The sequence below is a fragment of the Vespula vulgaris genome, chromosome 13, assembly GCF_905475345.1.
Source record: "Vespula vulgaris chromosome 13, iyVesVulg1.1, whole genome shotgun sequence".
Taxonomy (NCBI): domain Eukaryota; kingdom Metazoa; phylum Arthropoda; class Insecta; order Hymenoptera; family Vespidae; genus Vespula; species Vespula vulgaris.
Window position 1 is genome coordinate 3,561,217 of NC_066598.1, and position 27,105 is coordinate 3,588,321.

General features: G+C 26.9%; 4 protein-coding genes across 10 annotated transcripts; all 4 read left to right on the plus strand.

Annotated features, from left to right (window-relative positions):
* Window positions 1-282: 282 nt before the first annotated feature.
* Window positions 283-13,479, plus strand: LOC127068515 (purine nucleoside phosphorylase). Of its 5 annotated transcripts, none has more exons than XM_051004789.1 (6): window positions 283-314; window positions 7,302-7,396; window positions 7,626-7,834; window positions 8,416-8,591; window positions 9,137-9,327; window positions 9,864-13,479. In XM_051004789.1, the coding sequence occupies exons 1-6, from the start codon at window positions 286-288 to the stop codon at window positions 10,085-10,087; spliced, it is 924 nt and encodes a 307-aa protein (XP_050860746.1). In that variant the 5' UTR covers window positions 283-285; the 3' UTR covers window positions 10,088-13,479. The 5 variants fall into 5 exon arrangements, with proteins under 5 accessions (XP_050860746.1, XP_050860748.1, XP_050860749.1 ...); XM_051004791.1 differs by having other exon boundaries at window positions 7,656-7,834; XM_051004792.1 differs by lacking the exon at window positions 283-314 and adding an exon at window positions 2,323-2,882 and having other exon boundaries at window positions 7,656-7,834.
* A 1,334-nt stretch (window positions 13,480-14,813) lies between these two features.
* On the plus strand, window positions 14,814-17,242 carry LOC127068521 (uncharacterized). Its single transcript, XM_051004802.1, has 5 exons — window positions 14,814-15,013; window positions 15,100-15,190; window positions 15,425-15,570; window positions 15,753-15,885; window positions 15,948-17,242. The coding sequence occupies exons 1-5, from the start codon at window positions 14,961-14,963 to the stop codon at window positions 15,996-15,998; spliced, it is 474 nt and encodes a 157-aa protein (XP_050860759.1). The 5' UTR covers window positions 14,814-14,960; the 3' UTR covers window positions 15,999-17,242.
* A 174-nt stretch (window positions 17,243-17,416) lies between these two features.
* Window positions 17,417-25,824, plus strand: LOC127068517 (uncharacterized). 3 transcript variants are annotated; one of them, XM_051004798.1, is made up of 7 exons: window positions 17,417-17,774; window positions 17,873-18,131; window positions 18,226-18,351; window positions 18,449-18,539; window positions 18,781-18,926; window positions 25,407-25,539; window positions 25,627-25,824. In XM_051004798.1, exons 1-7 carry the CDS (start codon window positions 17,669-17,671, stop codon window positions 25,675-25,677), a joined length of 912 nt encoding a protein of 303 aa, XP_050860755.1. In that variant the 5' UTR covers window positions 17,417-17,668; the 3' UTR covers window positions 25,678-25,824. The 3 variants fall into 3 exon arrangements, with proteins under 3 accessions (XP_050860755.1, XP_050860754.1, XP_050860752.1); XM_051004797.1 differs by having other exon boundaries at window positions 25,407-25,719; XM_051004795.1 differs by lacking the exons at window positions 25,407-25,539; window positions 25,627-25,824 and adding an exon at window positions 19,080-19,557.
* LOC127068516 (uncharacterized) lies at window positions 19,580-23,319 on the plus strand. The gene is made up of 9 exons (XM_051004794.1): window positions 19,580-19,864; window positions 19,993-20,605; window positions 20,682-20,799; window positions 20,876-21,134; window positions 21,215-21,340; window positions 21,427-21,517; window positions 21,752-21,897; window positions 22,080-22,212; window positions 22,275-23,319. Exons 2-9 carry the CDS (start codon window positions 20,534-20,536, stop codon window positions 22,320-22,322), a joined length of 993 nt encoding a protein of 330 aa, XP_050860751.1. The 5' UTR covers window positions 19,580-19,864; window positions 19,993-20,533; the 3' UTR covers window positions 22,323-23,319.
* Window positions 25,825-27,105: the final 1,281 nt, after the last annotated feature.

The window sequence follows — 27,105 nt, forward strand, 5'->3', positions numbered from 1 at the left end:
TCTGATAATCGATAATGAGAGCGGAAGAAGTCATAAACAGTGTTTTTAAACACAAATTAAAACAATTAAAACATAATGTCGCTCATACATACGTATATATTTATATAAGTCTTATTATGGTTGTGTTTAATCCGTGATGGCTAATCGATTGTAGAATAGTCGATAAGATTAGAATGTAAAAGACGAATGTATGTAGTGAGTATCGCCAATTGTATTCGAGGTACGCTTGAGAAACAGTTTGTAATGAGACTGGGTCATAACAATCCGTGTCGAACAGAAACTACTATGTGTTTTATCATGGGTCGATTAGAAATGTAAGTTTTATTTATATTATTCATATTCATAAAAATTGTTCATACGTATTGTGCTAACGATCATGTTTAGTGAATAATATAAATAATGAGAAAAAATAAATAATCGATCGGTAAAATCGTTAACAATTGCTAACAAATGATTAAAATTAATTGGAAACGTTTCATTTCGTATTTTGATATAACAAAATTTTCTTTATAATGAATTTGAGATTGATCATGATTCGTGATAAAATATAATTTTGAAAATTAATGTCATTAATATTTAGAAATGATCATTATAGAAATATTTTTATTTAACATTCGATATAGAAGTTTATATTATGATTAATAATAATCTGATTGATAAAATTGATATCACTAATTAGTGATTAGAAATGATAATTACGATTTGATCAGATACATTTCATTTGATATTTGATATCGAAATTTTCGAGATTTAATTGATTTGAGATTAATTATAGTTAATGATAAACAATCTGATTTAGAGAAATGAAATTAAATAGAAAATTAAGAAACGGCATATAGAATAATAGGCCATGTTTTTTAATCGTAGTTATTAAGAAACGAACTAATTAACTAACGAGATACTAGTTACGTTAACTAACTTACCTTGGGCGTAGTTATTTAAATTATATATCTCTATTTATCTATACGTCTGTTTCGTATTCAATCGAAAGGTCAAATAGGGTGATATAAGAGCTCTTATACAAACATGTTACGAGATCAAATTCTTTCTAATAGTTTTAACATTAATTCATTTCGAATTGAGAAGCAGTCTGTAAACATTTTTTTTTTTAATTAATAGTACGTTTGAAATTCGAAAAAAGATAAAAAAGTAATAACATTCGAATGTTAAGTAGCGTAACAAAAAAAAAAAAAAAGACGAGGAAAATATGTGAAAAATTAAAATCACATCGATTGAAAAGAATCGATGAAGCGACATTTATAAAATAAAGATTTAAAAATTAAAGAAGAAGAAACGAAAAAAGAAATAAATATAAAAAGTGAACGAGTAAGAAAAGTTGAAAGGAATGTCAGAAAGGAAAGAAACGAAAGGCGAAATCAAAAATCTTTTTCGTAAAACGTGAGACAATCAAAAACAATCAGGTCGTGATTAGACGGGTGGAGGGAAGATTGGGAGGAGAGGAGAGAAGTAAAAGAAAGAAAGCAAAACAAAAAAAAAACCTGACGAAGAAAACAAAACGACGTGTATAAAAGAAAAAACGACGTGAAAAAAAAATCGAGAGCCGATCTGATAAGAAAAGAATAGTCGTTATAATATCCTACGACGCACCAGATTCAGTTTCTAAGTCAAAGTTCGTTGATTATTCTTGGTACGATTGATTCGTCATAGTTGTTGTTGTTGTTGTTGTTGTTATCACGTGTACGGAAGTATATATGATTGAACGATGTACCTACGTAGAAATATTGGAAAGTTTCCTTTTCGAAGGGCAAACATTTTCAAGTACGACGAAATAATTTTTACGAGTGTTAAATTTATCTGACCTTCCTCACTATGATTTCGAAATCGTTAAAAGGAGTATCTTCCTTTCCCTCTCTCTCTCTCTCTCTCTCTTTCTTGCTCTTAGTATTATACGATACGATTATATGAGTTTCTCGACATTATAACATGTAAGAGAGAAAGAGAGAAAGAGAGAGAGAAAGAGAGAGAGAGAGAGAGAGAGAGAGAGAGAGAGAGAGAGAGAGAGAGAGAGAGAGAGAGAGAGAGAAATAGAGTGTCTGTGAGAGTGAGGGTGAGAGTGAAAGAGAGAGAGTGAGAGTGAGAGTGAGAGTGAAAGAGAGAAGAGGGGGAGAGCGAGAGAGAGAGAGAGAGAGAGAGAGAGAGAGAGAGAGAGAAAGAGATGATCAAAATAAATATAAGAGAGTTCACGCTAGTGTCGACAATTGGAGCACTTGCTTCGTAATGGGTTATCATGAAATGTTCTCCCCACTTTCCCCTCCCTACAACTTTTACTGTTAACGTATACTTCCATTGGTTGGAGACCGAAGTGAGCTTATAAGATCATTGGTCGTCTCATCGGAGTTAACAATATTTTTTCTATCTCGCTTTGAGTTGGCTTATAAAAGGAGTCGACTTCGAGTCATTCTTTTAACATAATATTAAAGATATATTCTCTGTCTGAAGTAAATTTGATATAAATTATACGTGTGTTATCATATACATATATATATATATATATATTAATTTAAAAAAGAAAGAAAAAAATATATATATGTATATATATATATATACATATGAATAATATATAAATATAAAAGTGTGCATACATAAATCGGATAAAAAGTTTTGTGTATTATAATTAATTTTTCAACGTACCTGGTTTTTTCTTCGTTTATTTTTTTTTTCTTCTTTTTTTTCTTGTTCTCTTTTTTTCTTCTTTTTCTTCTTGTTGTTAACCTTCATTGGTAAAGAAGAAAAGAAGATATGCCGTTTCCGGACAACGACATTCCGATCAATGGCTTTGGTAAAAGCTACGAATTAATTCAACGATCTAAGGATGATGAATTTGTATCCGCATCCACGGTCAAACACAATCGTCAATCCACGTAAGTTTTATTTCAATTAAGTGGATCTTATAGCAAGAATTTTTTTCTCTTTTATTTATTTATTTTCTTATTTTTTTTTTTAATACAAATTGAAATGTGTAAGTTGAAATAGGAATGTTAATTAAGCAATCTTTCTTTTTTGTTGTAATTAAGAGGACTGTGTGTAGCGGGGATTGATTTTTGTGTTTGTAATGTTAAAAAAGAAATGACGATTTTAATTTATTGAGTGATAATTTGTTGAAATAGAAATGATGATTAATTTATTCAGTGATAATTACGAAATCGATTTTTTTTGTTTTAATCTATATTAGTAACATTAATGAAAATATGATTTGTATGATTGGATTTATACTAATTGGGATTTTGTAAATAATGACTCAATTATATTGAATATTATTCTATTTAAATATTCCAGTTGTTGTTTTCAATCTTTTTTGATTTACAATATTTATACAATATTTTAATAAATAATGATTAGATATTAAAGATCTTGTATAAATTTTAATAATCAAGAGTATAGTTTTTCTCATAATTTTTTTTTATTTATTTACAATATGAGATAATGTACGTTATTATTCTCGAATACTTATTTGTCTACGATTAGAAATATTGAATTTGTATTACATGTTCGATAATTTCTTAATCGTGTTGTTATATAAATAATTTAATTAAACGATTTTTGTATAGAAATATCACATGACCATTACGAAATAGTTATCTAAATCATATATTCGTTGTTTTGAAATAATTAAATCTTTTTTTGTAGATGATTAATACGATGTATAACAAAGTTTTATCTGTACTTTCGATTTTAATTACTTTCATAATCATCGTCATATATAATTTAAAATAATATTATATTAATAAACATCTACAGTATGAAAATAATATAATAGTTAATATAACAGTTAATTACGTAGTAGTTTAGTATAGACGAAGAAATAGTTTAGAGATATTAGTCGCAATAGTTAATTACATAGTATAATAAAAAATTCTAAAAATCATAAAAACTCTTTTCACATAAATATAGGTATTTATTTTTAGTAAATGAGTGTATCTGTATATGAAAAAATATGAAAAGAAAAAAGTCTAAGATTATTATAAACAAAAACTTTTATATATTACTTTTATATTATACGTGACACGCACGCACACATGCAATCAACCGACCACACGTATATACGCATACGTACACACTCTGTCTTTTTCTTCTTCTCTTTAAATTGATAATGATATTTAAATGCAAAACTAGCGGAGAACTCGATAAGATTTATTTACTATTTCGAAATTGTACTGATTTCAAACTATCGATTGATTTATTATTTCTAATGTCACAAGTCTGTTTATTTAAATACGTACTATGCAATCCGGGAGTCAATAGAGATATCGTAAAACAATTATTTTCACTATTTTCATTTTGAAACAAATATGTTATTTACGAAAATTTCATGAAGTATATTATCAGAACGAATTATGAAACTTAGTTGTATTATTAGTTGAAATTAGAGCTATATACATATATACGTATATGTGAAATAATTATTTATTCGATCGTACGTCGAAAGAAATTATTTTTCACAATTTTTCATTTCTCTTTTTTCTCTGAGAAATCTCCAATTGGTATATTTTATTTATATAATAATTGTTTGCAATAATTAAAAGAGATCGCTCATTGTAATGAGATTACTTTGGAGCATTTGTTTTTTTCGTTTTTAATATAAATTCTTTTTTTTTTATCGTTTAAAATAAAAAAAACTTTTTGTTAATGTAATATGCATTAAATCGCAATCGTCGTTAAAAATTTTCGACGATCACGTAAAGATATTTCACAATAATTCATTTGTTGAAATTTAAATAATCTGAATGATTATTTCTTTTAACCTATTTTTTATAATCTTGTTTATATTTCGTCTGCGGATTAAAAAATAAAATAAAAGAACAAAAAGAAATTAAAGAAACATTAATCGCGAGTGACCAATGAAACATTGTCGTTCAATTGCACAAGATTTTCTATCTTGGAAAAAGTTTCGAAAATTTTTTGTGTTTACGCAATGTTTCTTCTTATCGTGTTTACAAGAATCACTTCTTCTTTTTCTTCTTGCTTGAATTAATTTATCTTAAATAGACGTAACGAATTATCTAATGTTGACGTCGGAGCCAATGCTTCGTAATAAACTTGAAGTACGTTCAAGAATTACATCACTTCATTCTACAAAAATTACAAGTCGTGTGTGTGTGTGTGTGTGTGCGTGTATAATATAGACTTTATATAGTTTATATATATATATATTTAAATATAAAAAATTGGTCATCAATTTTTGTTTGAGATAATCATAATGTTAATGATTAAAATTTATTAAGAAGAAAGTGATGAAATATTTTTTGAACGAAATATGTAAAATTACTTATTTTTTTGTTTTATTAATTTTTTATACGAACGTTAATACGAAATTAATATTTTTCATAGTTTAAATATAAATAATTATGTGTGTGTGTGTGTGTGTATGTGATTTTGGAGATTTTCAGGAAATGATACAATTAACTCTATTCATTAGGCTAATCGGCTAGATACTAAATAATCTCTTTTTCTCTCTGTAATTACTTATTTGAAGATATGAAGATCCTAACTAATTATAAAAATTGCTAGTTTATTAACCAATTATCTTATTGATGACTTCTTGTCGTTTATGCTGCCATGAAATTTAACGAATGTTTTTATTTCACTTTATCTATTCCTCTATTATAATTTTTTTTTCAAATATTAATTAACAGTTCTAATCATTTGTTTTTAAATGTCATTTATGTTAGAAAATATTGAATTATTTGAGTTAATTGAATTATTAAAAAAATATATATATATACATATATAATTAATATCGTTATCTCTCAAATGAAATTTCTATAAAAATTAAAATAAATCAATATTTTGTAAAAAGAAATTAAAAAAACATAATTAATAAATGTAACTATATAATTAGAAATTCAATTATTATTAATTAATATCATTAGATATAAACGTGTTGGAGGATACGTAATTGTTCAATATTTTTAAACTGTTAAGAAAATTATTAAGACATTCTTTTGAAATATTTTAATTATAGATATAGTAGATCTTTTTTTCTTATTTTCTTATAAATAATTGTTAACTAAACTATTACTTCAGTAAGTAATCCTAAACAAATTTCTAAAACGATATTTCTAAATAATAGAATAAAAATCCATTTCTAATTGATATTCATTATAACTATCGTTGTCATTATTTTATGATTCACAGGATCTTGATCCCAATCAATGTAATTTATACTTCATTACTATTTCTTTCTTTCTTTTTTTTTTCTCTTTCTTTAGAAAGCATCAATGATACGCGATATTCATTGTTCTACTATATATATATACACACACATATATATATATATATAATTAAAACGACTATAACCATGATAAAAAAAAAAAATTAAATCTAATCAGAGATTTATGATTTAATTAAGTTTCGATTGGTTATTGTAACGATGATTTACTGTATTCATTCGTTTAATATTTTATCTACTTCCTATTACTTTTATTATATACTTTTTCATGTGTCAATAATATGTTGGCTAATTATTAATTGACTATGTTGTATATGAATATTATTCGTCTTGTGAATATTATTTTTCTTAGAGTGAAAAAAATAGGGGAAAAAAAAGAAAGATTAAAAGTACACGCGACGTGAGATTAAAAATTTTTTTTCTTATTTTTAATTATCGAACTTACATATGTATTTTTATATAAAGCTAATTAATTATATACATAGTAATCAGAGATAATACCTATCAAATTGATGGATATAATCTTTGCGATGATATATAATATTATTTTTTGAGTTATTTACGAAATTGTTAATGTATTTTCTTTTTTCTTTCTTTCTGATTTACGATTTCAAATAGAAAATGAATAAGAATGTATTTGTATTTATAATTGATTTACGCGTATTCGTACCTATCGATTATTAAATATTATTATTTAAATTTTGAACGTATCATTTGTGTTTTAATAATATTTGCTACTATATACAATGAGTTCATTATTAACTTAACTATAATTTTTTGTTTGCACTTAATTAATATCGTATTTTAACATTAGTAATGTATTCTAAAAATAATAATAATTATTATTAAATTAATTATGACATTTTTGTCGTTACTTAACGTGTAATCACACAATTAACACTTTTTACAATATTGTAAAAACAATTAATGTTATTGACACAATACGTTTTTATTAATTCAATTATTACTTTTTTTTTATTTTATTTACATTACATAATTCTTATAAATGATCGTAAAAGTCGTTATTACTATTATTTTTATTATTGTTTATAATCATCATCATCATCATTATTTTTGTTTTTTTTTTGTTTTTTTTTGTTTTCTATTTCAGGTACACGTTCGAAACATTGCAAGAATCTGCACAGTTTTTACTCGACCGTGTAAAAACACGTCCAAAAATAGGAATAATATGTGGTTCTGGTATGGGTTAGTATCCTCGCCATTTTTTTTTTCGTTATTATCAAAGTAATTTTTCTATTGTTATTGCTATTATTACTTAATATTTGACAGCATATTAAAAACTAATCGCTAGTTGCGTCTTTTCGACAACGGCAAGTGCAGATTTTGAATTTATTAGGTTTTCAGAGCATCACATTGCTTCACTTAGTTTCTTTTTTTTTTTTTGGTCAAAAGTATTGTGTCTATTTTCAAACAGGATCATGTGAGCAAAACGAGTTGTGTCCAGGTTCGATCGCTGAGTCTTTAGTCGACAAATACTGCTTTCCCTACGAAGAGATACCACATTTTCCTGTATCAACAGTGAAAGGACACACGGGACAGATGGTATTTGGTTATCTCGAGGGTGTTCCGGTTATGTGTATGCAGGGAAGATTTCATTATTACGAGGGTTATCCACTTTGGAAGGTAAATCAAAGGGATGTTAAAAAAATTAATAAAAATATGTGTGTGTACGTGTATGTGATATATACAGATACTTAACGAAGCTTAATTATTATTAATAAAAAGAAAAGAATATAACAAAATATAAAATGAAAATATTTCTATCTAAATAAATAAGATTATATAGAATGGGGTATAAAAGTTTCTCGATGATATTAAGAATCAATTAAACTTTCTTGAGATTTGTTAAGTTAATTTTTTTTTTCTTTCATTGTTAAATCGTTACAAACTTACTAAGATTACAGTTTTACAATTTGAAATATATAATGTATGATAATGTAATATCTACGTTATTTTCGTTTTAATATTTATTAAACGGATGATATAACATTTTTGCAATAATTTAAAAAGAATAAAAAGTACAAAAATTATGTATTAAAAATGATTGTGGAATGATTCGAAAAAGAGAGAAAGAAGAAGGCATGATCATAATGAAAATGTTTAATTAACAACGAGGAAGATCTAAATGATAATAAACGTTTAGTTAGATAGATGAGAAAGTGAAAATAAAAAATAAATTTAATTTTAATTCTATTCTCGATTAGTGTTCAATGCCTGTCAGAGTGATGAAGCTCGTAGGAGTGACTCATCTTATTGCTACGAATGCTGCTGGAGGATTAAATCCAACTTATCAGGTCGGTGACATTATGATAATGAAGGATCATGTGAATCTGATGGGTTTCGCTGGTAACAATCCTCTTCAAGGACCCAATGACGATCGGTATATTTCTTTTTTTTTTTTTTATATGCTCAGATATTTTTTGACGATTTTTCATGATCTACGTTCGTTTCTTCAAATGAAGAATATTAATTCACGATAAAAAATCGTTTCTAACTACAAAGATTGAATCATATCATTTTGATTAACTAATTACAATTTCATCGTCGATTATCTCTATTAAAAGATTGGTAATAGATTTCGAATTGCATTAACGAAGGAAATTTGATAACGATTAATGTGTTATTTATCATGTTAAATGATTCGCCGTACATATATGTATACTTATATATATATATATATATATATATATATATATTTTACAGATTATGAATGTGATATTTAATAAAATGTTATTTACGATTGAACAAAAATTTGGTTAAAAGTAGAGCAACAAAAAATTAAATAGATAAATGTTTAAATTCAAATGGTTTAGATCATGTCGAATCTTTTTTGTATGATTATAAGATTAGATTTAAAAAAATTGTCATGTAAATATTAGATAAGAAATATTAAGGAGAAAGCATTTTTTATCTATTCGATTACAGATTCGGTCCTAGGTTTCCACCAATGAACAAAGCTTACAATACTGAATTAATTAAAATAGGAGAAGAAGTGGCATCAGAGATGGGTATCGATGATATAGTACACAAAGGTGTTTACACCTGTTTAGGTGGACCAAATTTTGAAACAGTTGCCGAATTGAAGATGCTTCGAATATTTGGCGTCGATGCCGTTGGTTAGTTCCCTTTTTCTTTTTTTTTTGTTTGAAATAATTTTACGACGAAACTCTTATCGTTACATATTTTATTTTGTTTTATTTATTTTTTATTTTTGATACAGGATGAGCTAAAAATTTGTAGATGATATTAAAAAATCAATCACTCATTATCGAAACTGTAGGTTAATTTTTTTTCTCAACTAATTTGTAATTTCACGATTTGATAAAAAGAAGAATATAAGGTTTCGAAAGGGAATTATTGATTTTTAAAACGATCTAAGAACTTTTGGCTCGTTCTTGTATTAGACGTCGATTCTATTATGACATGCAGTATTGTATATCGATAAACAAAAGATTTTAAACTTTTATCAAATTAAAACGTTCAAATATTATTTGAAAAATATTAAATAAATATAATAATATAAATGAAAGAAATATAACAATATAAATATTTCATAAATATAATAAGAATATTAAAAAAAAAAAATGTTTAATCGTTTCGTTTCTTCTTTTTTTTTCTTTTTCTTTTTTTCTTTTTTTTTTTTCTTATTCAGGTATGTCCACGGTACACGAGGTGATAACAGCAAGACATTGCGATCTGACAGTCTTTGCCTTTAGTCTAATCACTAATCAATGTTCGACCGATTACGATGATCATACTGAGACTAATCACGAGGAAGTGATGGATGTTGGAAAGACGAGGCAACCGATACTTCACGAATTCGTTTCGAAGATCGTTACGCGTCTAAAGGACATGATAGATTTCGATAAAAAATGATTTTTCGTTATCGAATTAGAATGAATCGAAAGATGTACTCTACTCTCTCCTATTATATAGTAAGAGAATTGGTTGACATTGACAAAAAAATACAAATAACTCGCTAATGCAAGATAATAAAAAAGAAAGTAACCGTGGATCATTTGATCAAGATACAATTTTAAAAATTGTAATTGTCTATTTTGTATATTAGGCTTTTTGTCGATTAACAACATTTTAGATATAACGTAATCGAAGGCTTGATTAAAAATGTCTATTGTTCGAAATAATATTCAAAATCATTTTATTTACTTTTATATTTGCAAATTTGCGATGTAATTTGTTTTATTTTTGCAGTTATATTATTGCTTGTACATATCTATTTGAAAGTAATGATTGGTGTTTTTAACGTTGTAGCATTTTTTACGTATACATATCCATTTAACAGATCGGTTTTAAATCGACGATGAAAAATATTGAATATTTCTTTTTAATCATAATCGATAAATAAATGATAATCAGTAAATAGAGACGTTCCGATTACGTACGTCTATTTTGAAGTTATATTAATTTTTATCATCGTTAAGACATTCAGATATATATTTAAGAACGTAAATCAGAAAGAAAGAAATCATTTTTTGATTTCATTTCAGCTCATACTCGTATAACGTAATCCATTTTGCATTTATTACATTTTGTTAATGTTGAGCTAGACTACATTTTAATTATTTTTTTTTTAGAAATTCAATAATGATTCTCATGAAAATTGATAACATAAGGAACTATGACATAGAGATTTTTTTTTTATTTTTTTTTATTTTTTTATTTAAGAGAATAAAATCTAGAAAGGCAACAAAATAATTTAAAAGAAAAAGAAAAAGAAAAAGAAAAAAATATATATATTAATAAATAAGTCATTTGTTTGCTGTCTTCGTCAAAGCATAGAAATGTAGGACATATAATATAAGAGAACGTATATACAATAATTTTCCATTTTTTATCATTATATGATTTATGGATATTCATTTCGACAAAGTCTCTAATTAAAACATAAAAAAAAGAAGAAAATTTATCTGTTTGAACTGAACAGATTTTCATATTTTTTATATCGTAATTATAAGTAATAATGTGTTAAGTATCATAATATTTTTAATAATTTATACTATAAGCCGTAAGTCGCGACAGGAATTTAAAGGATCGATTTGTAAAACAATTTATATATATATATATATATATATATATATATATATATATATATATATGAATTATCGAAGAACTATAATAAATTAATGATTTGACTTTTAATTAATTTCCAACTTCAAAATGTTATGTTTATAGTACAAAATTAAAATAATATTTTATGTATAGTCATGTTTCTCGAAAACTCAACAAGAGTAACCGAGATTTAAACATTAAATATATAATAATATTATATAAGCATTTAATATACGTTCTTATATAGAAAATTTACGAAGCTTTACATAATCATAAAAAAAATTTATTTAATGAAAAAACCACATATTTGGATATTTTTTATAAATTATATACCACTTCAATCTGAATTTCCGTATTTGTACAATTTGTTCTAAATTCGTTCGATTATTATTACTATCATCTTTTGAAGATTTCAATCGAACTATAAATATATCTCTATTATCCATCTTATTATTATCATTCGACTTACAATAATCGTTTATAAATTATTATAAATTATTTTAATTAATTAATATTGAATGTATGCCAAAATAATTTTTTTATCATTCTGTTATTATTATTATTATTATTGGGTAGAGTACTTATTTGTAAATTATGTATCATCTTTTACAATTGTGATTGAATTGAAAACAAATCTTTCACAATCATTCTATTATATATAATAATAATAATTATTATTAATTAATCAAATAATAAGAAGGATTTGCATTAAATGAGATTCACTTAATTAATTATGCAAAGGGAAGATCGTTACCATTTCTTTCTTTCTTCAGTGTTTCTATCAAAAAAATAAAAAAATAAAAAAGAAGAAGAAAAAAAAGAAAAGACAGAAAGAAAAGATGAAAAAAAAGTGAAAGGCAATGTTTTTTGGTACGGTTGCTAAAAAGAGTATAAGAGAATTGGATAGACACGAAAGTTTCTATTTCTTTCTTTTAATTAGTAATTTAGGATCTTCTTTAAATTATCGTTCCGTTAAGAACAAACATATATATCCTTGGAAGTAGAAGATTTAATTAGTTTCAAATAAAATAAGATATATTTACGTATAATACGATTTTAGGAACGCTTATTAAGTGTACATTATGTAAATTATGTAAAAATTAAACTGTGCATATCGTATTGTCGATGAACATTAACACGCTTATTTTGTATTAATTTTTCTAATAACGAAATTGATTATAGTTATCGTAATCACAATTACGTTGATGAATACGTTTAAAGCTTGTTATCACATATATAAAACATTTCATAGAGACCGGTGTGATAAAAGAATAAGTATTCTTTTATAGTTTTTATAGCAATTTGTTTTCTTATTTTTTTTTTTTAAACAAATACATTGAACCGTGATCGGAGTAAAACTGACAACGATTGTATTCGATGGACCTTTGTGCAGATGTTCATGAAAATTGAAAAAGAAAAGAAAAATAGATATTTTTTTCCCTCGTCTAATTGTCTGGGAACAACCACATGTTCCTTTACATAAATGTAATGTAGTAAATGTAATAAGAAGGTATAATACGTTATAAATGTATAAAGGATTCCGTGCACCCTTTATGAAAGGGGTTACTTTAGTTCTATAGATTGAATTATTGTAATTTTATTTTCGTGCACCCTTGTACATAACGCCTATTATTGATATCCTAATAGATGGCAATTAGAATTTATAATAAAATAATAACAACGAGAAGTAGGGGAAAGTAGGAATATCAAGTAGAAATATCAATTATCACTCTTTAGTAATAATTATAATTCTCTATTTTTTTATTATTAAACAAATATTCTAGACCGTCATAGGAGAACACTTGACAATGATTGCAATACAGTATTGAATTTACTCACTTGTAGTAAAGAATACGATGACAGCAATGATTAAAACAAACAATTTTTTCAATCATATTGTTCTTCTCAATTTTTTTTTTTTTTTCTTTATCATTCTCAATATCATTCACTTCAATATAATATTGTATATTTCTCCATAATAAACTTTTTCGAGTACTTTGGTATCATCGCGTTTTACTTGACATTTAAAGAACAATCGATTCCAATTATCAAAGCCAATTATATACATCAAATCACTGTAACGATGTGTTAGCTCCTTTTTAAGCAAGTGTCCATGACCGTGGTCGAAGGACGACTGAAAAGAGGTGGAATCAATGGAACTTATTGCGCATGTCGCAAAATAAAAACTAAGAGATACATTTTCCCTCGTTTTATTGATTGTAACAACCACCTGTTTCTACACATGTATTACTACCTATGTTAGGCGTATCGCAAAGTGTTTACATTACGAATGTATAAAGGGGTGAAACATCTTTACGTTACATTCTATGGATTAAATTATTATAGTCCTACTTTCGTACATAACTTTGACATTTTACATAACGTGCAACTGTCCGTAATAGATGGCAATTAGAATTAATAATGAAGTAGTAGTAGGAAGTAGGTATATTAATTACTTTGTTGCTGAAAATGTGGGACATTTCAAGATGACTCGGAAAGGTATGAACTTCTTCGAACAACATTTCCTCTTTTCGAATCGATTGGTTCAACTAATTTCGAGTGTACGTCCTAATCAAAATTTTAAGAAACCGTTGGTTGTACTTTGTGTATTTATCATTTACCTATTGCCTGGAGTTGGACATCAGGTAGGCGTGTTTTTCTTTTAAATGTATACACGATTAATAATTTTATTATAATTGTTATTATATTTACATAGTTTATATTTTATTTGAATAAGTTCTTCTGTGAATGAAAATCTTCTGTTGAAATACAATGCAATAAGATATTTATAATTTATGTCTGTAAATCATTAACGTTATATTATATTACATGGGACTAGTAAAAATGTCCTTTGACTTTAGTTTTATCAGATTTTTACATCAGACTGTCTAACGCAATCGACTATCAGAATTCTGCAAAAAGTAATGGCATCTCTGTGTCTTCTCTGTGCTTATAGTTCAGCTTCCTTCAGTTTTGTAACAGTTCGTATCATATTTTTTTTCCATACAAATCGTAGATAAATCTAGCTGTGGAAAGAGAATCTATTATTATTTCCAGCTGAAATTAATTTACGCACGTATTAAACTCGATTACAAGAAATTTACTGATGACGATGAGGTCAACATTATAAAGAAATATACAAAACAGAGTAAATTTTATGCTTATATTATACTGAGTAAGAACGAACATGTTCATTTAAATAATCGTAAAATCGATATTGCAATTATATATATGTTTTTGAATTCTTGCAGTTTTGTTCAACGTTTATATTACCTCAGTAATATCTCCATGCATTGTACAAGTTTTTCTAAATCTCTGTGGTATGTTGGACGATGAACAATTAACCTTACCCCTTCCCGTTAATAATATTACAAACGCAAGCGTGCTATACTTTTGTTTGCTTATTTATCAAATATTATCGATAGTTCTTGTATCGATAATAGGGGGTGTAAGTTTCTCAGTGTACTTGGTAATGGTACAACATGCGTGTTGTCAACTTAATATTATAGTGTACGTGTTTAATCATAAAAGAAAATTCGTTTGTACCTCAATTCTTATTATTTATTATAATATTTATTATCTTATTCTACAATTTTTTGGTTAAAGACTGAAAGTTCAACAACCATTTAAAAAACATTCGAAATATGTACAGAGGACTTGTTATTTTGAAACACCTCGCATGGAATGGAATTGGATAGTGGATATTATAAGACGTTATAAAAATGTCACCGAGTTAGTTCGAAATAATTGTTTTACACTCGTAGTATATAGATTCACAATATAGATTGGTATAATTCATTGTTTATATTTTATTCAAGGTATGTCGATTTGATAAACGATTTTTCAAAGATTACTTACCTGATAACAGTTTTTATAGCGATGATACTCGTTGTCACTGATTTCGTCTACGTAAGTAATTTTCCTCGAATCGAAAATTATGATGAATTTTAACGAACATTGGAATACATAGTTTTTTAAATTTAAATGAAAAAATATTGTATGTTTTGTTGCAACTTTAATATTATTTAATCCAATAGTACGTGCTACCAATATAAGTACGATATACTATTTGATTCAATATAGGTATATTCGTTATCTCGAGATCGTTAAAGAATATTTATCTATTACTTTATTTACTTTTAGATGTTTCAATTATTTAAAAAATCGGAAAATATAATCTTAATAATGGAATGTATTTTTTACATTGCTGCATCTACAATTACAATATATATTAATTTTTACTTTGGGCAAAAGCTGTTGAATTACAGCAACGCAGTTTTCGAAGAATTGTAAGATATACGAAGGTTTCGTTACATCAGTCATTGGTACACTACATTTATCGAATTTATCAAAGAAAAAAATTAATCATATGCATTAAATAATTCATAACAATAAGTCCATTTTCAAAATGTAATTGAATGGGTTAGCTGTTAATTAATTTCTATAAAAAAATGCTATGTTCTTTTTGTAGGAGTAAAATTCCGTTCTACGATCTTTCGAACAAATATCAAAAGTTACTGTTATTTGTACTAATGAGATGCAGAAGGCCATGCGTTATTTCGATCGGTGATATGTTCGTGTCATCGCACGAATCTTTTGCTGCGGTAAGTAGCAATAAACAATTGGAATACTATTCGTTCTTTTAATGAGAAATATATTATTTTAGTTAATTCGAAGAGCATTCTCCTTTGCTACGGTATGTTATAATGTACAATAATTTTATATCATTTTCGAACGATAAAAAGACTATAACTATTAATATATTTGTATGTTGAAGACTTAATTTGTTTTACACAAATTCAATTTTACTCACTTAGATATAATAATAAGATTGTAACGATGGAAATGTATATATGGCATTAATTATTTGTTCCGTGTAAGATTTTATAATTATAATATTCGCCTTATTTTTTTTTTTTAGATAATCTTTTGTAACATGTATGTGCAATGTATATTGTTAGAGAACTACTACGTTAGCATAGAACATTCGACACATTGTAGTAACGATAAAGTCAATTACTCTTTAGTAATAATTTAACAATCTATCTTTTCATCATTGAGCTGGTTTTCTAGACTGTAATACGGGAACACCCTTGACAACAATTGCAATGCAAAATGGAATTTACTTACTTGTAGTAAAAAATAGGATGACAACAATGATTGAAACAAGCTGTTTTTTTGAATCAGATTGTTTTTTCCCTTACTTCTCAATATAGTATCATATAGCATCGTTTACTTCAATATAATATTATATATTTCTCGATAATAAACTTTTTCGAATACATTAATTTGGCATCACCACGTTTTACTTGACATATAAAGAACAGTGATATCGATTAAGTCAATTACACTCGCTAGTCGCTGTAACGATGTCTTAGCCCCTTCTTAAGCAAGTGTTCACGACCGTGGTCGGAGTACGAATGAAAAGGGGTGGAGTCAATGGAGCCTAGTGCGCATGTCGCAAAATAAAAACTGAGAGATACATTTTCCCTCGTTCTATTGATTGTAACAATCATTTGTCTCTCATATATATTATCACCTATGTTAGTCATATCGCAAAGTGTTTACATTACGAATGTATAAAGGGGCGAAACATCTTTACATTACATTCTATGGATTAAATTATTATAGTTCTACTTTCGTACATAACTTTGACATGCAACATACCGTGCTACCGTTTGTAATAGATGCCAATTAGAATTTATAATAAAATGGTAGAGGGGAAGTTGTATATTGATTACACTTCAGCGTAACAGAAGTTCCCAATAATAAGACAGTTCACAATGACTCCCAGAGTTCGAAGCTTCTACGGAGAGCATTTCTTTTTTTCGAATCGATTAGTTCACATTCTACTAGCTTTACATCATGACCAATATTCAAAGATTCGATTGATGGTTTTTTTAATAATAATTGCTTTCTTTTTTGTTGGGTCTGTGCATAAGGTAAGCGAGTCTTTCTTAAATTTACATATAATTATTGTTTTTATTATTATAATTCTGATTCGATGGTTTATTTTTCTAAAATAAATTTCTTTTCAATCAATTTTCTAATACAATGTTATGTAAACAATTCACGAGGTTATGCAATCCAAATATTATCTATGTTTTCTTCTTCATTGTTGACAATATTGTTAAATTTAATTATTAAATATATATTTTTTGGTTTATAGTTATATCAACTATTTACGACAGATTTCGTTTTACAAACAACTGTTGAGATATTGCAGAAAGGAGTGGCTTCTTTTCTTGTACTTTCCTCTTACAGTACCATTTATTATCGATACGTAACAGTTCGTAGAAATTTTCTAGCACTTAATTTACATTTTTGCAAGTCGAAGATATATTTCCTAAGGAAAAAATATTTTGTTATTTTTAGATCAAGTTAATTATGAATCGTCTTAAATCGGATTACGAGAATTTCACCGGGGAAGAGGAACTAGAGATTGTAGAAAAATATACGAAAGAAACTAAATTATATGTGTATGTTGTCGTGGGTAATCATGAAAATATTTATCTGAATATCTATAAACACGATATTGCAATTATATTGACTCTCACATATTCTCTCTCGTTTTTTTTTTCTTTTTTATAGGATTCTTCAATCTCTATATTATTTCAATAATATCTCCGTCAATTTTAAATGTTCTTCTGCATAATTTTGATATTTTGGATGATGATCAATTAACGTTACCTGTACCAATTAATAACGTTACAAACGGAGGACTGTTATATTACAGTTTCCTTTTTTATCAACTAACAATGATTTTCGTCCTACTATTACTAGGTTGTTTATTTTATTCTTTGTATATGGTGTTCGTACAACATGCCTGTTGTCAGTTCAGTATAATAATGTACGTGATTAATTAAACACGTGCATTTATATTTGATACTATAATATTGTCACGAAGGTAAGATAATTTTGTATATGACTCGTATTGATTGCAGATTGAAAATACGTCGACCATTTAAGGACATTCCGAAATATGTTGAAAATGTTTGGCTTTTTGAAAAACCTTGCGAAAAATTCGATTGGATAGTCGACATTATATATTCTTATAAAAATGTCACGGAGTTAGTGTGAAATAATTTTTCTTTTTTTTTTTTTTTTTCATATATATATGTTTTATATGTCATTAAAATATATTTTTTCTTTTCCTTTTTTTTTTAGATACGTTGATTTGATAAACTGTTTTTCCCAGATAAATTACTTAATTGCAGTTTTCTGCGCAATGATCTTCGTCATCTTCGATTTTATTTATGTGAGTTTAAATCGTCTTGCCCTATTGATGGGAAATAAAAATGAAAAGATCGAATTTATCATTTTTTTTTATATATTATAAAAGACCATTATTTTTTTTTTATTAATCATTCCGATATTAATCATTAGCCATTACTCTATTATTTTACTTGTTTGAGGACATTTTGATTTATGTTTATGTTGAATTTTAATAGCCGAGAGATTATTACAAAATTTTTATTTGTTACATGGATCGCTTTTAGTTATTTCAATTATTAGAAACATTGCAAAGTGCAAGGGACACAATAGAATACAGTATTACTATTGTTGGATCTATATTGGTCCTATACCTTAATTTTTACGTTGGGCAAAAGCTTTTGGATCAGAGCAATGCAGTTTTCGAAGAAATGTAAGATGTAACAATATTTCGTTTCATCAATACGATAATTACACAAAATACAACGAATTCATATAAAGCTAATTTATAAGGCTTAATAATGAAATACTTGATAACGATATCTGTTAATAATCTTGTATAAAAAATAATATATTCCCTTTGCAGGTGTAAAATACCATTTTATATGCTATCTATAAAAGTTCAAAAATTGTTATTATTTATGATAACCAGAAGCGGAAAGCCATGTATGCTTTCGATTGGTGGTATCTTCGTGTCGTCACATGAAGTATTTGCTGCGGTAAGTGACAATAAATTAATTTTAAATTTATTACAAATAATTATTAAATTTAATCAATTGTATTAATGGCTAATTTAGTATTTTAGTTAATGCGAAAAGCACTTTCTTTTGCTATGGTATACTATAGCGTTCAATAATTCCAAGCTTTATTTCGAGCATAACGAAGCTATAGTCATTAATATATACCATTTAATTTGATGTGTAAGTGTAAATAGAATGTTTAGTTAATTTTAAATAAAATAAAATATGTGCACATTGATGAGACGATATCAGTGATTAAATTGTGCATTACGTATGACATTAATAGACTTATTTTGTTTGTTAATTCTTATAATCGTAATAAATTACCTGGATAATTGTTCAATAATCACTTTTTATAGATATGCTTGTTGTATATTGTCACTGAACTTGTTTTAATAAGTATATAACGTTTGACGGATTGTATTGTCGATAAAATAATGCATTCATTGCTAACTGTTGTAACGATTGATTAATTCCTTCTCAAGCAAGTTTCCTAGACCATGGTCGAAGAACGACTGACGAAGGTTGCAGTAAACAGATCCTTCTGCGCATGTCTACGAAAATTAAAAGTAGGAAGAAGATCTCCCCTTATTTAATTGTTGGGAACAATCACCTGTTTCTTTACATACAGGTGAAGTGTATAATATCGAAAAATGTTAGACGATACATATACATAAAACGACAAATTTTTACGTAGCGTTCTATAGATTAAATTATTATAGTTACATTTTGCCGTCTTACTTTCTTACATGGTTCTAGCGTTGATAATAGATGGCAATTTGAATTAATAATGAAGTGATAGTGGGACGGACGTAGGTATATTAATCACTTCCCTACGGAAAATATGAGACATTTTAAGATGACTCGGAAAGGTATGAACTTCTTCGAACAACATTTCCTCTTTTCGAATCGATTGGTTCAACTAATTTTGGGTGTACGTCCTAATCAAAATTTTAAGAAACAGTTGCTTGTACTTTGTGCAGTGATTATTCAGGTATTCCCTATAGTTGGATATCAGGTAAGCGTATCTTTATTTTATATGTATAGACGATTGATGATATAATTGTTATTGTAATTGTTATTATAATTGTTATTATATTTAGATTGATTATATTTTGTTCGAATATGTTCATCTGTGAATGAAAATCTTTCGTTGAAATACAATGCGATAAGATATTTATAATTTATGTCTGTAAATCATTAACGTTATGTTATATTACATGGGATTAGTGAAAATGTCCTTTGACTTTAGTTTTATCAGATTTTTACATCACACTGTCTACTGCAATCGACTGTCAGAATGCTGCAAAAAGTAATGGCATCTCTGTGTCTTCTCTGTGCTTATAGCACAACTTACTTTAGTTTTGTAACAGTTCGTATCATTTTTTTTTTCGATACAAATCGTAGATAAATCTAGCTGTGGTAAGAGAATCTATTATTATTTCCAGCTGAAATTAATTTACGCACGTATTAAACTCGATTACAAGAAATTTACTGATGACGATGAGGTCAACATTATAAAGAAATATACAAAACAGAGTAAATTTTATGCTTATGTTATACTGAGTAAGAACGAACATGTTCATTTAAATAATCGTAAAATCGATATTGCAATTATATATATGTTTTTGAATTCTTGCAGTTTTGTTCAACGTTTATATTACCTCAGTAATATCTCCATGCATTGTACAAGTTTTTCTAAATCTCTGTGGTATGTTGGACGATGAACAATTAACCTTACCCCTTCCCGTTAATAATATTACAAACGCAAGCGTGCTATACTTTTGTTTGCTTATTTATGAAATATTAACGATAGTTCTTATATCAATAGTAGGGGGTATAAGTTTCTCAGCGTACTTGGTAATGGTACAACATGCGTGTTGTCAACTTAATATTATAGTGTACGTGTTTAATCATAAAAGAAAATTCGTTTGTACCTCAATTCTTATTATTTATTCATTCTACAATTTTTTGGTTAAAGACTGAAAGTTCAACAACCATTTAAAAAACATTCGAAGTATGTACAGAGGACTTGTTATTTTAAAACACCTCGCATGGAATGGAATTGGATAGTGGATATTATAAGACGTTATAAAAATGTCACCGAGTTAGTTCGAAATAATTGTTTTACACTCGTAGTATATCGATTCACAATATAGATTGGTCTAATTCATTGTTTATATTTTATTCAAGGTATGTCGATTTGATAAACGATTTTTCCAAGATTACTTACCTGATTACAGTTTTTATAGCGATGATACTCGTTGTCACTGATTTCGTCTACGTAAGTAATTTTCCTCGAATCGAAAATTATGATGAATTTTAACGAACATTGGAATACATAGTTTTTTAAATTTAAATGAAAAAATATTGTATGTTTTGTTGCAACTTTAATATTATTTAATCCAATAGTACGTGCTACCAATATAAGTACGATATACTATTTGATTCAATATAGGTATATTCGTTATCTCGAGATCGTTAAAGAATATTTATCTATCACTTTATTTACTTTTAGATGTTTCAATTATTTAAAAAATCGGAAAATACGATCGCAATAATCGAGTGCATTTTTTACATTGTTGGATCTACAATTACAATATATATTAATTTTTACTTTGGGCAAAAGCTGTTGAATTACAGCAACGCAGTTTTCGAAGAATTGTAAGATATACGAAGGTTTCGTTACATCAGTCATTGGTACACTACATTTATCGAATTTATCAAAGAAAAAAATTAATCATATGCATTAAATAATTAATAACAATAAGTCCATTTTCAAAATGTAATTGAATGGGTTAGCTGTTAATTAATTTCTATAAAAAAATGCTATGTTCTTTTTGTAGGAGTAAAATTCCGTTCTACGATCTTTCGAACAAATATCAAAAGTTACTGTTATTTGTACTAATGAGATGCAGAAGGCCATGCGTTATTTCGATCGGTGATATGTTCGTGTCATCGCACGAATCTTTTGCTGCGGTAAGTAGCAATAAACAATTGGAATACTATTCGTTCTTTTAATGAGGAATATATTATTTTAGTTAATTCGAAGAGCATTCTCCTTTGCTACGGTATGTTATAATGTATAATAATTTTATATCATTTTCGAACGATAAAAAGACTATAACTATTAATATATTTGTATGTTGAAGACTTAATTTGTTTTACACAAATTCAATTTTACTCACTTAGATATAATAATAAGATTGTAACGATGAAAATGTATATATGGCATTAATTATTTGTTCCGTGTAAGATTTTATAATTATAATATTCGCCTTAATTTTTTTTTTTAAATAATCTTTTGTAACATGTATGTGCAATGTATATTGTTAGAGAACTACTACGTTAGCATAGAACATTCGACACATTGTAGTAACGATAAAGTCAATTACTCTTTAGTAATAATTTAACAATCTATCTTTTCATCATTGAGCTGATTTTCTAGACTGTAATACGGGAACACCCTTGACAACAATTGCAATGCAAAATGGAATTTACTTACTTGTAGTAAAAAATAGGATGACAACAATGATTGAAACAAGCTGTTTTTTTGAATCAGATTGTTTTTTCCCTTACTTCTCAATATAGTATCATATAGCATCGTTCACTTCAATATAATATTATATATTTCTCGATAATAAACTTTTTCGAATACATTAATTTGGCATCACCACGTTTTACTTGACATATAAAGAACAGTGATATCGATTAAGTCAATTACACTCGCTAGTCGCTGTAACGATGTCTTAGCCCCTTCTTAAGCAAGTGTTCACGACCGTGGTCGGAGTACGAATGAAAAGGGGTGGAGTCAATGGAGCCTAGTGCGCATGTCGCAAAATAAAAACTGAGAGATACATCTTCCCTCGTTCTATTGATTGTAACAATCATTTGTTTCTACACATATATTACCACCTATGTTAATCGCATTGTAATGTGTTGGGTCATTACGAATGTATAAAGACGTGAAACATTTTTACATTACGTTCTATGGATTAAATTATTGCAGTTCTATTATCATACCGACATTTAACGTAACGTGCTACCGTTCGTAATAGATGTCAAATAGAATTTATAATAAAGCGATAGAGGGGTGTAGATATATTGATTACACTTCTGTATAACAGAAGTTCTCAATGATAAGATAGTTCACGATGGCTTCGAATGGTCGAAGGTTTTACACGGAGCACTTCTTCTTTTCTAATGGAATGTTTCAATTGCTATTCTGTATACAACATAATCAAAATTCAAAAGATCAATTGATCCTTTTTTTTATAATTACTGCTTTGGTATTACCTGCAATTGTGCATCAGGTAAACGTATCTTTTTTAACCGTACATAAGATTATTACTTTTATTATTGTAATTATTATCGATTATTTTTTTGTCTCTGAAAGGAATTTCTCTCAAATAAATGTACTAGTATTTAAATATTTTATGGTGCAATGTAATACAAAGTATATATATATCGTTTGTTTTTTTTTTTTTAAATGTTAAAAGTATTATTACATTTGATTACTAAAAGTATATTTCTTTTCTGCAGTTTTATCAATTATTCACGACAGATTTCGCCCTGCAATTCATTGTCAATATGTTGCAAAGAGGAATAGCATCTTTTCTTATACTTTCTTCTTACAGTACCATTTATTATCGCTACGTAACAGTTCGTACAAATTTTCTAACATTCGACTCACGTGTTTGCAAGTCGATGATATATTTAGTAAGGAAAAGATATTTTATTAATTTTAGGTGAAGTTAATTATGAATCATATTAAGTTGGATTACGAGAAGTTCTTCGACGAAGAGGAAATGAAGATTATAAAAAAACATACGAAAGAAACTAAATTATATGTGTATGTTGTCGTGGGTAATCATGAAAATATTTATCTATAAATACGAATATCTATAAATACGATATTACATTTATATTGACTCTCATATATTTAATCATTTTTTTTTTATTTTTATTTTTTTTTATTTTTTTTTTTTACAGTTTTCTTCAATCTCTATATTATTTCAGTAACATTTCCATGCATTTTAAGTGTTCTTCTGTATAATTTTGATATTTTGGAAGATGGTCAATTATTGTTACCCCTACCAATTAATAATGTTACACATGCAGGACTATTATTTTACAGTTTGTTCATTTATCAAACAATAATGGGTTTCGTTTTAGTATCAATAGGTTGTTTATTTTATTCGTCGTATTTGGTGTTCGTACAACACGCTTGTTGTCAATTCAGTATAATAATGTACGTGATTAATTAAATACGTACATTTGTTTTTGGTAGCATAATATTATCACGAAAGTAAGATAATTTTACGTACGACTCGTTTTGATTACAGGTGGAAAATACGTCGACCATTTAAAAACAATTCAAAACATATGCAAAATGTTTTATTTTTCGAAGGATCTTGCGAGGAATTCAAATGGATAGTCGACATTATAAATTCTTATAAAAACGTCACGGAGTTAGGGCGAAATAATTTTTCATTTATATATATATATATATATATAGAGATATTGAATTTCATTATAATTCATTTTTTCTTTTCGTTTCTTAGGTACGTTGATTTAATAAACTATTTTTCCAAGATAAATTACTTAATTGCAACGTTCTTCTCAATGATCTTCATCATCTTCGATTTTATTTATGTGAGTTTAAATCGTTTTGCCCTATTGATCAGAAATAAAAATGAAAAGATCGAATTTATCATTTATTTTTTATATATTATAAAAGATCATTGTTTTGTTTTTTATTGATCATTCCGATATTATTCATTAGCCATTATCCTATTTATTTTTATGTTTATGTTGAACTTTAATAGCCGAGAGATTATTGACAAATTTTAATTTGTTACATGGATCGCTTTTAGATATTTCAATTATTAGAAACATTGCAAAGTGCAAGAGACACAATAGAATACAGTGTTATCATTGTTGGATCTCTATTGATCTTATACCTTAATTTTTACGTTGGACAAAAACTTGCGAATCAGAGCAACGCAGTTTTCGAAGAAATGTAAGATGTAACAATATTTCGTTTCACCAGCGCGATAATTACACGAAATACGACGAATTCGAAAAACTAATTTATAATGCATTATAATGAAATGCTTGATAACGATATCTGTTGATAATCTTATATAAAAAATAATATATTTTCTTTGCAGGTGTAAAATACCATTTTATATGCTATCTATAAAAGTTCAAAAATTGTTATTATTTATGATAACCAGAAGCGGGAAGCCATGCATGCTTTCGATTGGTGGTATGTTCGTGGCGTCACATGAAGTATTCGCTGGGGTAAGTGACAATAAATTATATTCAAGCGTATTAAAAATAATTATTAAGTTAAGTGAATTGTGTTAACGGCGAAATTTGTTATTTTAGTTAATGCGAAAAGCACTTTCTTTTGCTATGGTGTACTATAGCGTTCAATAATTGCAAGCTTTAATTGCACAATAACAAAGCTATAGTCATTGATAGACATTATTTAATTTTATTTGTAGGTTTATATAGAAGTTTTAATTAATTCTAAATAAAATAAAATATAGGCATATGTGATTAAATTGTATATTACGTATGACGTTAACAGACTTATTTTGTTTGTTAAATTTTATAATCGTAATAAATTACCTGGATAATTGTTGTATATTGTCACTGAACTTGTTTTAATAAGTATATAACGTTTGACGGATTGTATTGTCGATAAAATCATGCATTCATCGCTAACCGTTGTAACGATTGATTAGTTCCTTCTTAAGCAAGTTTCTTAGACCATGGTCGAAGAACGACTGACGAAGGTTGCAGTAAACAGATCCTTCTGCGCATGTCTACGAAAATAGTAGCAGAAGGTAAATCTCCCCTAATTTAATTATTGGGAACAACCACCTGTTTCTACACGTGCAAGCAACTAGTCGCATTGGAAAGTATATCGTGTACTATACGATAATATAAAAAGGGGAAACATGTTTATGTAGCTTTTTATAGAACAAATTATTATAGTTCCATTGTCATGACATCGACCTTTTGACTTGTCTCGTATTACTAGTTCTAATGTATAATGTAAATTAGAATTAATAATAAAATACGAGTGGTAAGAAGTAGAGGGGAATAGGTATATCGATTATTACATCGCGAACAACTTATGTTAGTTCACTATGACTACGAGAGGTGTAAACTTCTTCGATCAGCACTTCTTTTTTTCTAATCGTTTGGTTCAATTATTAGTGGGTCTATCTTCTGATAAAAATTCAAACCATCAATTGTTCGCATATTATATTATAACTGTTTGCTTGATTCCTGGATTTATCTATCAGGTGACCGGCTATTTCTTTCTTTTTTTTTTTTTTCTTTTTTCTACAAATATTTGTACACATGATTATTAACTTCGATCATTATTACTATCAATGTTATAACGATCGTGTTAATTATTTCTTTTGAATGCATTAACACGGGGATTGGATGTAACAAATATTTGTTTTTGAATATTTTTAATGTAAGATCGCATTGTTTTCGTAATAATCTTTATATATAATCATCTTTTCTTTTTTTTCTCTTTTTTCTTTTTTCGATGTAGTTATACCAGTTCTTGACAATGGATTTCATCTTGTATAGGACTATCGTAGAGCTGCGAAAAATAATAGCGGGTCTTATTATGTCTGTGGCTTTCAGTAACAATTTCTATCACAGCGCAACAGTTGGTATCATTTTTCTTTTTCTTTTTCTTTTTCTTTTTTCTTTTCCTTTTTTTTTTGTTCCATTGGCTTTATTTTTACAAAGATGTATTTTTTTTAAAAATATATGAACGATAACAACCTAATGCAAATTTATTACATTATTCAGATGAAGTGTCTTTTATATCGTTTT

Excerpts from the sequence above, each read along its gene's own strand:
- LOC127068515 (XM_051004790.1), top strand. The coding sequence starts at position 2,761 with ATGCCGTTTCCGGACAACGACATTCCGATCAATGGCTTTGGTAAAAGC. Across the intron at positions 2,883-7,301 it reads AAACACAATCGTCAATCCAC|GTACACGTTCGAAACATTGC; the intron begins GTAAGTTTTATT and ends TTTCTATTTCAG. Across the intron at positions 7,835-8,415 it reads AGGGTTATCCACTTTGGAAG|TGTTCAATGCCTGTCAGAGT; the intron begins GTAAATCAAAGG and ends ATTCTCGATTAG.
- LOC127068521 (XM_051004802.1), top strand. The coding sequence starts at position 14,961 with ATGGAATGGAATTGGATAGTGGATATTATAAGACGTTATAAAAATGTC. Across the intron at positions 15,014-15,099 it reads CGTTATAAAAATGTCACCGA|GTATGTCGATTTGATAAACG; the intron begins GTTAGTTCGAAA and ends ATTTTATTCAAG. Across the intron at positions 15,886-15,947 it reads CGCACGAATCTTTTGCTGCG|TTAATTCGAAGAGCATTCTC; the intron begins GTAAGTAGCAAT and ends ATATTATTTTAG.
- LOC127068517 (XM_051004797.1), top strand. The coding sequence starts at position 17,669 with ATGAATCGTCTTAAATCGGATTACGAGAATTTCACCGGGGAAGAGGAA. Across the intron at positions 17,775-17,872 it reads ATATGTGTATGTTGTCGTGG|GATTCTTCAATCTCTATATT; the intron begins GTAATCATGAAA and ends TCTTTTTTATAG. Across the intron at positions 18,352-18,448 it reads TCTTATAAAAATGTCACGGA|ATACGTTGATTTGATAAACT; the intron begins GTTAGTGTGAAA and ends TTTTTTTTTTAG.
- LOC127068516 (XM_051004794.1), top strand. The coding sequence starts at position 20,534 with ATGCTGCAAAAAGTAATGGCATCTCTGTGTCTTCTCTGTGCTTATAGC. Across the intron at positions 20,606-20,681 it reads CTTACTTTAGTTTTGTAACA|CTGAAATTAATTTACGCACG; the intron begins GTTCGTATCATT and ends TATTATTTCCAG. Across the intron at positions 21,518-21,751 it reads TTGTCACTGATTTCGTCTAC|ATGTTTCAATTATTTAAAAA; the intron begins GTAAGTAATTTT and ends ATTTACTTTTAG.